Source organism: Cnephaeus nilssonii (genome assembly GCF_951640355.1).
Source record: "Cnephaeus nilssonii genome assembly, chromosome: 3".
In the NCBI taxonomy this organism is placed as follows: domain Eukaryota; kingdom Metazoa; phylum Chordata; class Mammalia; order Chiroptera; family Vespertilionidae; genus Cnephaeus; species Cnephaeus nilssonii.
This window is the reverse complement of record NC_137074.1, coordinates 35,203,090-35,215,970: the sequence shown is the minus strand read 5'-3', so window position 1 is coordinate 35,215,970 and position 12,881 is coordinate 35,203,090. Positions and strand designations below refer to the sequence as shown.

The window sequence follows — 12,881 nt, the reverse complement described above, 5'->3', positions numbered from 1 at the left end:
TCAGCCCCACCTGAGCGGCAGGCACGCGGAGTGGCCGACCCTGGGCAGCCGGGGGGCTGAGGGGCCTGGGGGTAGGCCTGGCCTTGCTGTGCGCCTGCCTCCGGAGTCCCCCAGTCCCCTCAGCCTCCCAGCAGCCCAGGGCCAGCCTGAAGTGCAGGCAATCCTTGGATGGTGGCTGCCCAGCCACCCAGGGCCACCTGAGGCTCAGGTAACCAGGGCCAGCCAAGGCTTGCGCTAACAGCAGTGGCAGCAGCAGAGGTGTGATGGATTACCACCTTCCCCTGATTTCCAGGTTGCCTCCTGCCCCTGAGGGCTCCCGGACTGTGAGAGGGGCAAGCTGGGCTGAGGGACCCCCCCGCTCCAGTGCATGAATTTTCATGGACCAGTCTTCTATATGTATATATATATATATTAGAATCATCACACAGAAAGGTATATATATATATATATATATATATATATATATATATATATATAGTGTCATAGAAAAATCAAACACTTAATATTTTAAAATATGTAATATTATTTTAAACTACATTTCCCCTCTTAGTTTAATTTCTACTGTATCAGGAACTCAAAAACCAAAACAGGTTGTACTCACATCATCCTCTAAGAGCCTAAATTGAGTTGCTTTCCTTATAAAAGTTATTTTACTAAAATATTTGTTAAAATTGTTTAAATGTTTTCAGAAATCACTCTATTGTGACCCTCCAACCAAATATCTCTATTTCCCTAGTTATTTCTAAATCTCACTCTCCCCTGAATATTAAACTTCTTTAAAATAAATAAATAAATAAATAAAATAAACTTCTTTTACTCCCTCTTAAAAATAGAGATTTTATACTATGCAGCTGTAAATAAGAAGGAACTCTTACCCTTTTGCGACAGCATGGATGGACCTAGAGAGTATTATGCTAAGTGAAATAAGTCAGTCAGAGAAAGAGAAATATCACATGATCTCATATGTGGAATCTAATGAACAAAATAAACTGACAAACAAAATAGAATCAGATGCATGAATACATAGAAAAGACTGACAAACGTCATATGGGAGGTTGTTGGGTGACTGGATAAAGGAAGGTGAAGGGATTAGCTAAAGAACATATATGCATAGTCCATGGACACGGATAATAGTATGGGGAGGGACAAGGGAGAGGGGGCAGAGGCTGGATGGAGGTGGGCAACCAGGGTGCGGGGGGGAGATGGGGACATCCACAATAGTGTCAACAATAACAAAATTAAATTTAAAAACATCGTTTCTAGAATTAAACACAGTACTCTAGATTTGATCATATGAGGTCAGAATAAGATATGTTCCTCTCCTGATTCTTTCGCGAAAGTTTATTTCTTCCAATACAATCTATAATTCGACCTGTATTTTTTTCTATATCCATATCACGTTTAACTCATACTGACCTAATGTCAAAAAATTTCTTAATCATTTTCTGTATAGTACTGCTAAACCAAGTTTCCTTTCTTCTATATTTATGCAGCTGAACTGTTCTTTGGGAGAGGAGAATGGTCCTCAAATTGGAGATATAATACATTTTACAGTTTTAAAAAATTGTTTTGTTCACAGAATATACATATTCTGAAAAAATTAAACATAGACATTTTATTGAGGGATATAAAATGTAAATTTTGAAACACATATCTTACCTGTAAAAACCTGGTGGCACTTGCTGAGCCAGGAAGTTCTTCTCCATGTCTTGGAGAATGTCATTCAGCATTCGGACACGCACTGGAACTCTCTCCCTGGGATCATTAGCAGGACGCATCTCATCTGACTGAAAGAGTTCAGCACTGTCCCGCAGGCGTGAGGCTAGGGCTAGCAGTTGGTGAGTGTTGGGTTGATCACCTGGTGAAGAAAAATCAGCTCATCTCAGAAGAGACATTCTCAAGGGAGTAAATAATAATTACGATGTATTATCTAAATGCATTGTACTTTACTAAGCTTATTAAATTTACCACTACTACTACAAATCATAATTGCCACTAATAATAATAATACCATCAATAAATAGGTACTGATAGGTGAGAGACTATGTTCCAGGTACTGGGTTAATTATGTAATTATCTCATTAAATATTTACCAAACCTTGTATTGTCATGTCTATCTCATAGAGGGTGAGAATTAATTAAAGTAAGCAAATTGCCATAGGTCAGTGATCAGCAAACTGCGGCTCGTGAGCCACATGTGGCTCTTTGGCCCCTTGAGTGTGGCTCTTCCACAAAATACTACGTGCGGGCGCGCGTGTACAGTGCAACTGAAACTTCGTGGCCCATGCGCAGAAGTCGGTTTTTGGCTCTCAAAAGAAATTTCAATGGTTGTACTGTTGATATTTGGCTCTGTTGACTAATGAGTTTGCCGACCACTGCCATAGGTCATCAAGCAAATAAATGACAGGCTACAATCAGAAAATGGATCTTTCTGACACAAATATTCAGAATAGTTCATACATTTTCAAGTTTAAGAAGCACTGTGGAGAGGTGATATGCTAAGAAAAAGCAAACTAGGTTAGAATTAAGGTTAAAATATGTTTGTTGTGGAATAACCAACCACTAATACAATGATCTTTTTGTCTCTCACCTTTATTGGATGGGGATCATTTTACATGTTAGTTTCTCTAGAGTCCAACATAGTGCTGACACTCAACAGTTATTTACTGCATAAACAAAATTCATTTAATAAATTGTTTTTAAAAAATACAATAAGAAAAAAAAACATGTAGAGATAAAAAGTGATTTTCATAAGAGCTATAAAAAGATAACACTCTTTGTAACTCTTTAGTCACTGAAATTAAAAACATAAATAAAATACAATGTTCACAGGTTTTGGCATTTTGATTTTTTTTTACCTTTTTATAATATAGTTCACATTCATTAATTATCTTGTTTGATTTCACAACAAAACTTGATATTGTGAGAAGACATATTTTTGCTCATTTAGAAAATCTACCCCTCTAGGTAACAATAACATCACATGTTATTTTTTCCTTATTTTATATTTTTCCATCACTATTTATGCCCCTCTCCACCTCCACCCATCACACTCCCCGCAATCACTACATTGTTGTTCATGTCCATGAGTTCTTTTTCGTTTTTATTTCTTTTGTTTAATCCCCCCCCTGAACCCCCTACAAGACCTACTAATGTTATTTGATAAAGATATGATTTATCTTGAATTATTATGATTTGCCAAAGTTAATATATGGAGAACTTACAGAGAACATCTTGGCACAAGGGATGAACAAAATGGATGGGGAACATTTAGTTTATGCTGGAATTGAAAGACTGAGCAACAGTAAAAACAAGTTTGACATCCTTGAGAGTCTTCCATTTAAGAAAGAAAAATCTGTTCTGATGTAACATACACTACAAAATTGAAGACATTACTACTGAATCAAGTGAGACAAATTGTACCATTCTACCTTATTTAGCTTTAAATGAATTGATCTTTCATGGTGGTGTTGACATAGAGATTTGACGGCTTTAGGAACTAGCTAGATCCAGAAAGATTCCTGAAAGTGGAAACCTGCCATCCATGGCACACGCCTATGCATTACCTCAAGGGAATGAGGCTACAAATGGAAAAGTAGCTTCACTTTCAATGCTCACGAATCATCTTGCTGTATAACTGATGTTCTAAAGACTCCTAATGGCCATTTCTGTCCTAATTAGAGCTTATCTGTCCTTTTAAATAAGACTGAAAAGGTAATGCCACCTTTTAAAGTAGCTTTTTGTTACTCCAAATGTTTGCTCTTTTATGAACCTTAGGATCCATACTAAAATGTCAGTTCTGTGAGGAAAAAAGATTTTGGTCCTTTTTGTTCACTACCATTTGGCAGCACCTAAAACTGTGCCTGTGTTTTGTTGAATGAATGAACATGTGAATTGTGGACTTTGATCATAGCATCACTTGATCTGTAATATTTTAATATTTATTTGTCTTGTCTCTCTCCTTTCCCTGGCTGAAAAGAACCCCACAAGATCCACACATATGTTTTATCTCTCTTCGCATCTCCAAATTCTAGCATAATACCCTACACATGATTGTCACTTAATAAAAATTTTGTTGGGTGAATGTTGAATTATAAGTAAATGGCTTATTTGAAATACATTATTTTATTAAATAATGCCTAAAAAGTTACCCAGGGAGATGTTTAGAACATACTAAAAAAGTCTTATTTTCTTCACTTTCTTGCTGAAATCAATAACAGTTGCAAAGAAAAAAATTTAAAAATAGAAGAGGCTATCTAAGGGTAATAATAAATTAAACTAAATTGAATTAAAATCAGGGGTTTAGGGTATTTTTTTTTTTGGTAATATTTTTACAAAATGTGTTCTTATTGATTTCAGAGAGAGAGGAAAGGGGAAGGAGAGAAAGAAACATAGATTGCTGCCTTCTGAATGCCCCTTACTGGAGATTGAGTCCAAAACCCCAGCAAATGCTCTGAACAGGAATCACACCAGTGATATTTTGGTGCATGGGTAAACACTCATGAGCCACACTGGCCAGGGCAACAGTTCAGGTTTAATAAGTACACCAAGAACATGAAGTAGGAGCTAGAGATTTCTCTCAAAGAAAATTAATGTAATTATCCTAAAGTAATTATGTATATGGACTGGAAAACCAAGGACTTGATATAAAAAACAGAGAAAAGTCTGATCTACTTAATTATCATCAATTCGGTCCTGAGCAGATTACTTAATATTAGTGTCCTTAAATTTCCTTGTGGAAAATGGAGAACATGTTTATTTCACTCTCTAAGCATAAAGATCGCTATGTTAAGGCAAGTTACTGTTAACAGAGTACACAAACTAATCACAAATTACTACCAACTCATTTTCTAAAGGCATGCAAAAAATAGTGTAACACCTTTACTATTGCTTTTATTCTCAGAAATGTTATTGCTCTTTACTTTCTTCAGTCCATGGCCCCCTTCCAGCAAACGTATTGTGCCCTTTCCCTACAAATTTTAATCAGCATTCTCTATGAATCTACACCATTTTTCTTCTCATGGGATAACATATCAAATCTCTGAAGAATAAGGGAAGAAATAACACAAAGGGTAAAGGAATTAAACATCCAATCTCTAAAAATGATCCTTCTATATCTTTGCTCCCAATGAAAAGCCAACCATTAATAAGTTTTTATAGCATGGCAGAACAAACTGATTTGTAAAATATATTAAAAATAAACATTAAAAAATACAAAATAATCAAGATTCTCTTGATGTTATTGAAGAGACAACTAAAATGTACTTCTAGGTTTCAAACAAAAAGTTTGTGCCCTAGCTGGTTTGGCTCAGTGGATAGAGCATCAGCCTGTGGACTGGAAGATCCCAAGTTCCATTCTGGTCAAGGGCACATGCCTGGGCTGTGTGCTCGATTCCCAGTCGGGGGCATGCAGGAGCAGCCGATCAATGGTTCTCTCGCATCATTGATGTTTCTATCTCTCTTTCCCTCTCCGTTCCTCTCTGAAATCAATATATATATTTCTACACTAATAAAAGAGAAATATGTAAAATGACTATACATTCGTGACACCCATCAACCAATCAGGAGAGAACATGCAAATTAGCAGGACAAAGATGGTGGCGGCCCCGCCCCCTAGCCGCTCCAGGCATGGAGCGGCTGGGCAGGGCAGGACACCTGCTATGAGGGGGAGTGCAGGGGACAGAGGGAGCTACAGGAGTGGCACTCTGGGCTGAGCAAAGCAAAGACTGTAGACTTGGGCCAGAGTCAGCGAAGACTCCAGCCAGAGTGAAGACTCTGGCCCGAGCGAAGGTGGAAGGCAGCAGCCAGAGCGAAGGCCTGGGTCCCAGGTGCCAGAGGAAAACTGGTGCCGGCAGCCAGGTTAAGGAAGCCTATTGCAGGAATCTTTGAGCAATGGGACTCTAGTATATATATAGTTTGTGTTTTTTTCCTCTTTCATCTCCAAGGAAAATAACAAATGTATTCTCAGTAAGTACTTACTGAATCCTATTCTGGAAGTATTGGGAGAGAGACAAAGACATAAGATTAAATCTGGAACCTTAATAGGTTTCTAATCTAGTTATAAATAATCCAAAAATTGAGAATAAATAGTGTCAGATGAAATTAATGCTCATGAGAATGACTGAGAGTTCATTGTGTATAAGAATACTCTTAGCAGATCCCAGGGGAGAATAAAACTTGAGAGAGAAAACATAAAATTGGCCAGAAATTAAGGGTATCTCAAATGGAACTCTAGAAAGTTCTGGGACTTGAGGTTAAAATGGTTGGGGCAAGTGTTCCATCTGTAAACAATACAATTAGTGTTCCCTAAGTTCTCACCTTTTTAGAGTTTTAATCTACCTCTAACTTCAACCCTTTTATCTAGCTTTTTCTGGATAAGACAGAGCTGGACATTATAAGCAGTATCAATATTAATTAAAGAGCAGGGAGGGATAAAGGGAAGACAGAAGGGAGGGAGAGAGGGATGGATGGGAGGAAGCATGACTAGTCAGCAGATGTTGAGATGCACCTTGACATCTAAGCAAGACAATTCAGGAGAGGCTTTAAAACCTACTGGAGGAAATATTCCTATTACTCAAGGAATCTCCTGCCTTCTAGCCAACCAGCAACACATAGCATCCTCCCCTGAAGGCAGTTTGAGGGCAGCATCATGCTGTAGTGGAAAGGGCAGGGGCTTTGGAATCTCACAGACCTATACTCAAGCCCTAAACCTACCACTTAAATGTATACACTTGAGTAACACACACACACACACACACACACACACACACACACACACATACACACACACACACACACACCACACGACACACACCCCCAGGCCCAGTTTCTTGTAATCTTTAAAGTCAGTTTTAATGATACCCAGCTAAACTCACAATGTTAGAGTAAGATTAAATGTCACAAGGAATGTGAGACACTTAGCACAATGCCTGGGTCTTTATGGAGACTTCTAAAGTGCCAAGGGCTTCCCTGAAAACTTGTTCCTCCTAAGGACCCTTGATACAGGATCCCAAAACACATTCTAACAGATCAGAAGCTCAAAGGTACTTCAGGCAAGTCCTATCCACAAGGCCTCTAAGAGTGCTGGGTAAGACTAGTAACTACAGTGCTACCTGCACCCAGTAGATCTACTCATGTCCTAATCTGCCAGAACCTGGGACCTCCACAAACTATCTCTTTTCCTTAGGCGCTTCATAAACTGACAAGTTTCCACTTAGTATAAACCTTTGTGTGTTAAGTCCATGCTACAACCTTGTGGGTAAATTTTAGGTAACTGTCCTATTTTAAAGAATGATTTTAGTACCTTCAGAGTTTCAGGTTCCAAAAAGTTTTAAATTTTAGTTTATTTCCAGTTTTTTATCTTTAGTTTCTATTTTCTGGCTGTATTGTTAAAGACTCACTCAATTTCATTTTAAATTAAGACTGAAATATACTGGTGATAGTCTAAAACTACATTTTTCTATCAAACAATATAGCCTTTTTACTTTAATAATATTTCACAGAACCTATTCTTCTATAGATAAGCTTATCACAGTTTTAAAGGTGCTAACAATTGCACGATCACAGCTTAGTCTTCACAGATTTATAGTGACAACAAAAAGTATAATTTATGTTCCGCAGAACACACTAGTTAAAAGCAGAATAGAAGATTATTCAGGGAGAAAATATATGTTACTTAATGTCATCTTTAAAATGTCTTGTGGTATCACTACAGAGAAGAAAAGAAATTGCCAACATGATTTCAGCCAGGGAAAACATTTTCTATTGGTCATGCTCCCTTCTTTAGTATGAATCACAATGAGTCACCTCAGCTGGTTATTAAAAAAAAAATTAAATCAACAAAGACCCAGGTAGGGAAAGAAATGTAGAAACTAATGCTCTATTGGTAATCTAATAATGCAACATTGATTATAAATGCATGATAAAAGGATATTATTTAAAGATAAAATATGCTAGAGGACAGTGGATAATTATGTCTAAATTGAATACAACAGGAAATATTTTTGCAAGGATGTGAAAGTGGCATATTTAGAAGAATTAGGTTTGCCACTTTTATTTATTTATTTTTTAAAATATATTTTATTGATTTTTTACAGAGAGGAAGGGAGAGGGATAGAAAGCTAGAAACATCGATGAGAGAGAAACACCGACCAGCTGCCTCCTGCACACCCCCCACCGGGGATGTGCCAGCAACCAAGGTACATGCCCTTGACCGGAATCGAACCTGGGACCCTTCAGTCCGCAGGCCGACGCTCTATCCACTGAGCCAAACCGGTTTTGGCGGTTTGCCACTTTTTTTTAAAAAAAATAGGCAACATATTCTAAAGATTATCCTGTGTTCTAAAGGTTATCCAATTAACCAGGTAGCCAAGGCAGATGAAAATCTAGCAAGACTTTTAACATGTTGTGTGGAATGGTTTAATCTGAGTGTTGCAGAAATTAAACTAGGTGCTCTTTTTTATGGCCCACAGATGCTCCCACTGAGTTATATTTGCAACTACATGATCTGGTTATTGGCTGCTTTGAAAAAGTGAGCAAAAGCTTTCATGAATACATTAAATTCATGCGTGGTTCATTTTTTATTACCCTCCTGGTGAGGCAGAAAGTTGGAGTTGTGATTTTAATAACACATGTGAGTTTAATTATGCTTTGGCTAAATCAAAACATGAAAAAATAAAATAAAATGTTTAGATAAAAATGAATTAACATGAGGACAAGGATACTCTATGTCTATTACAAGCAAAGATTAGAAGTATCTTTAAAAAACATGCAAAAACTTTAAGTCTTGACAGTGAGGCAACACTCAGAATAATGGATTGTAGTACTATCCTGTCATGGACACAGGGTTTTATCCTAAAAATAACATATGGGGGGGGGGGGGAATCACAATATAATAGACCATTCCTCTTATGTGAAAGTAGGACAAATGTTGCATTTCAATTAATGTAGTGACACATATGACATGTAAGTACTGAAAAGAAAACTTTAAAAGAATTTGGGTGAAATACTCAGAATAAGGAAGGAAATAATGATCACAAAGGGAAGCTGTATGAATAACAACAAAGTGTGAAGAGAGGGAATAAATGAAACTAAAGAAAGAATAATTCTGAGGAATACAAAAGGGACAATGTGCTCAAGATAATAGTTAAGGGACATTATGCAATACACATATGAGTTAAAGAAGAAATGGGGGAAAAGGAAAATTACTTTGGGGAGACAAACACTGAGGACATGGGACAATTAGATTTTGTTACAGACCCAGTTGTCTCAGAACTTTTTTTGAAACCAGGGATGGAATATCAATAAATAACATACAATCTCGTTTTTTATCCTCATCCAAGGATATGCTTATTGATTTTAGAGAGCGGGGAAGGGAAAGAGAGAAACATTGAGAACCCCAACCCACAACTTAGGTATGTGCCTTAACTGGGAATTGAACCTGAAAAATTTCGGTGTATGGGATGATGCTGCAACCAACTGAGCCACATCAGCCAGTTCAAAATACAGTCTTTAATATGGTTATATATAATCAGAATCCTTACAAAAATATACTGAGGATTGCTATTAAACATATTTTTAGGAAACTGTACCCAAGGGGGGTCAATCTCATCAATTTTCTCTGAGCAAGCACAGTAAGATCCTTCTCAGAGAATGCATTTGGGTTGAAGTCCTTGTCACACAAAAAGGTCAGTTCATGTCAAACCATTACAAATCTAGCAAGTTCAGAACTGTTTGGATTTTAGGTGGATTGCATTGAATTTCTCATGTTGGATGTAGGGCCAGGTACCTAGTATGCCCATCCTTAACTATCTATAGGCCAGTTCAGAGTTAAACTTGGTGGTAAGTAACACCAAGACTGGAAACAGATGGGCTGAGGTCTAGAATCCTGCAATTTATACAGCATATATTTAATTTTGCCAATCAGTAAATTCATTTTATATTTCTCAGAAAGAAATAAAAAGAATGTTAGGTGAGTCTTAATCACTTGTGATTATAGGAAAGACACAAAGTGACACTTGAAAATATGAAGCTACAACTCTAACAACACCAAGTGCCTGCCTCCTTGGCATCATCACCTTGAAATACTATCCCCCCTTCTAAAATGAAGTGCTTGACACTAATGAATTACCAGAGCTAATAAAAAATGTCATATCAAATAAGTATTGTTAGTTTTTCAAAGAACAGGAAGAAATGCTGCCAAGAACCATTTCACATTTAGTGAGACAATTTGGAGGTGGCAACAGGCCACAGTGTTTGAAATAATTTCCTCCCGAATCTGGCTTGCACTAAATAAATGTATACATTGTCAGACCAAATGAAAGTGACTTTTTTGTGTGGGTTTCTTTTGGTTAATCCTCACCCAAGGATATTTTCCCATTGATTTTTAGAGAGAGTGGAAGGGAGGGGGAGAGACAGAGAGAGAAACATCAATGCGAGAGAGACACATCCATTGGTGGCCTTCGACTTGTGCTGCAATCAGGGCTGGGAATGAACCTGCAACTGAGGTACGTGCCTTTGACCAGAATTAAACCCGGGACCCTTCAATCCGTGGGCCGACATTCTATCCACTGAGCCAAACAGGCTAGGGCAATCAAAGTGACTTTTACTTTATTTGGTCATTTGTAGTTTTTACAATAATCTATCTATATATATATAAAAGCCAATTGACCAGAACGACTGGAACAACCGGAATGACTGGAACAACCGTCATGCACTGTGACATGCACTGTGGCAGCCAACTGGCCCAATTGGGATCAGCCCTCTCAACCTCCTGCATCCCCTCCCCCCAGCCAGCCCAGCCCCCTATCACCCCCCTATTGTGGTGGGCCGGCCAGACCCCACCCATGTACAAATTTTTGCACTCTGCCTCTAGTGCTAAATATTGAACAACCAGAAGCCTGACAAAAATAGCAGATATCAAATAAAAAGGTATCAAAATTATATAGTCATTAATGATTTTGACGTTCTTTTACATTAAAAAAATGGTTAAAATGAGAAACAATAAATTAAATAGGGTTATTAACTGCTCATTCCTTAGTCTCATTCCAGGTTCAGTGGTGGTACTTTATTCTTCACACCTTCTGCCCATGCAAACTAGTACTAATGCCTTATATGTAATTTTTTTTTGGATATAGCTTTTTTTCACAAATACATCTGAAGCTCCTAAGTTATTTTATCAGTCACCATTTATACTACATCTCCATGCACTACATATACATATTCATTCTCTAACTATTATGCATTTGGTATTAACTAAATATTAAGAGCCAAGGTCACTCAGTCAAAAGAAGCTTCAAAGTACCATCCAATAAATCAACTCAAACAATTATTCACTGGGAAATTACACTTCTTTCTGGTGGTTGTGAGAACGAAAGAGAATGGTCTGTTGCTGCTGCCATAAGCTAGTGTAATAAATAAACAAGATGGCTGGTTGTCAAGGGGTAAAAATTACACTGTTGAAAATGCAATTGGGTTTCAGAGACCTTCATACTTAAACTCTTTGCAGAAAGGAGACACAGCCTTTTATAGCTCAGACCTAAAGGTCACTTTAAAAAAAAACACCACACTATAATTGAGAACTGAAGACTAATCACTGTTAACTGTCATAAAAAAAAAAGAATATCAACAATTTAAGCTTGTATTCGCAGTAAAAGTATATGTTTCATTTGGCTACAGGAATTCTGTTTATCTAATGAAATCATCTAGCATCACAACTAAAATTAAAACTGAAATATTTATTTAGCTGTTGTTAAGTGGTGTCCATTATTCACCCATTATTATATTCAATTGTTCTCTTTTGGAAATAAGGTTATAACCAAAGTAGTCAAAATAAACCAGGTACATAAAATTGCGTACAATTTAGCAAACATTTGAATAACATTTTGACTATATTACCGAGCAAATAAGTTTGAATCATGATTACTAAAATACAAAAATGCATGGCTTACATGTGAAATATCATATCCCTGTGATCAAATATTTGTAACCAGGTCATGTTAAAAAAATGTTTTTCCTATTTTTTTGTTGTTGTTGTTACATTTTGTTTTGCTTTGCCTGTTTTTCTTTCTAATTTCAGGTACATTTCAAGTCTGGCTGCATGTTTCTGAGTGAAAGTGACAGGGTGACCCAAGGAGTTTCACATGAAAAGAAAACAAAACTCAAAAATAACCTACAATCAAACAAAAAATTCTTCACCAAAGCTGAAGCAGTCCGATACAACAGCAAGGAGCCAAAATGCTCCTGGCTCATCCACTGACAACCCTGGGTTTGAGGGAGAGGTTCACATATACTTTGTGGTATCTGGCCTGCAGTGAAAATCTTTGTAGCAAACTTTTTGCATATGTGAAAATTTTGGGGGAGAGAGAACATATTTTTTTTAGATTTTGAAAGGGATTGCTAACTACTTAAAAAGCAAGAATAATAATATAATTCTAACAATAAGCCATTAGGATATTATTTGACTTTCGGAAGTAGCCTATGTTATTTGAAATGCTCATATATTAATTATAATGCTAAAATATTGTGTTTCCTTATGGATTTTTAAAAATAAACTCAATTGTTCAAAATATAATAGAGCTTACAATTTAAAATTACAATAATGCTAATACTTTTAGGATTTTACTGAATTTATTTATTTAAATTAAAATAAAACTATTCATGTCTTTATTACAAATGCAATATATGCTTATCATCAAATATTTTACTTAGAAAAGCAATTTGTAAATCATTTATAACTCTATCATGTGATGTCAGTATTGCACAGTATACTTTTTAATTTTTTAAAAAATGTATCTTTATAAAGTATTATAGATGTAGCCCTTTTTTCCTCTTTGACCCCCTCTCCAACCTGCACTTATCCCCCCCTCCCCAGACCTTCACCA

The 12,881-nt window shown here is 36.8% G+C and overlaps 1 protein-coding gene across 6 annotated transcripts in view; it reads right to left on the bottom strand.

Annotated features, from left to right (window-relative positions):
- NAALADL2 (N-acetylated alpha-linked acidic dipeptidase like 2) overlaps window positions 1-12,881 on the bottom strand; it is a 1,181,205-nt gene that overhangs the window by 49,534 nt on the left and 1,118,790 nt on the right. For all 6 annotated transcript variants that reach the window (XM_079765801.1, XM_079765802.1, XM_079765799.1 and 3 more), the window contains one exon: window positions 1,660-1,858. In XM_079765801.1, the coding sequence (XP_079621927.1) occupies window positions 1,660-1,858 (199 nt within the window). The remainder of the gene's footprint in view (window positions 1-1,659; window positions 1,859-12,881) is intronic.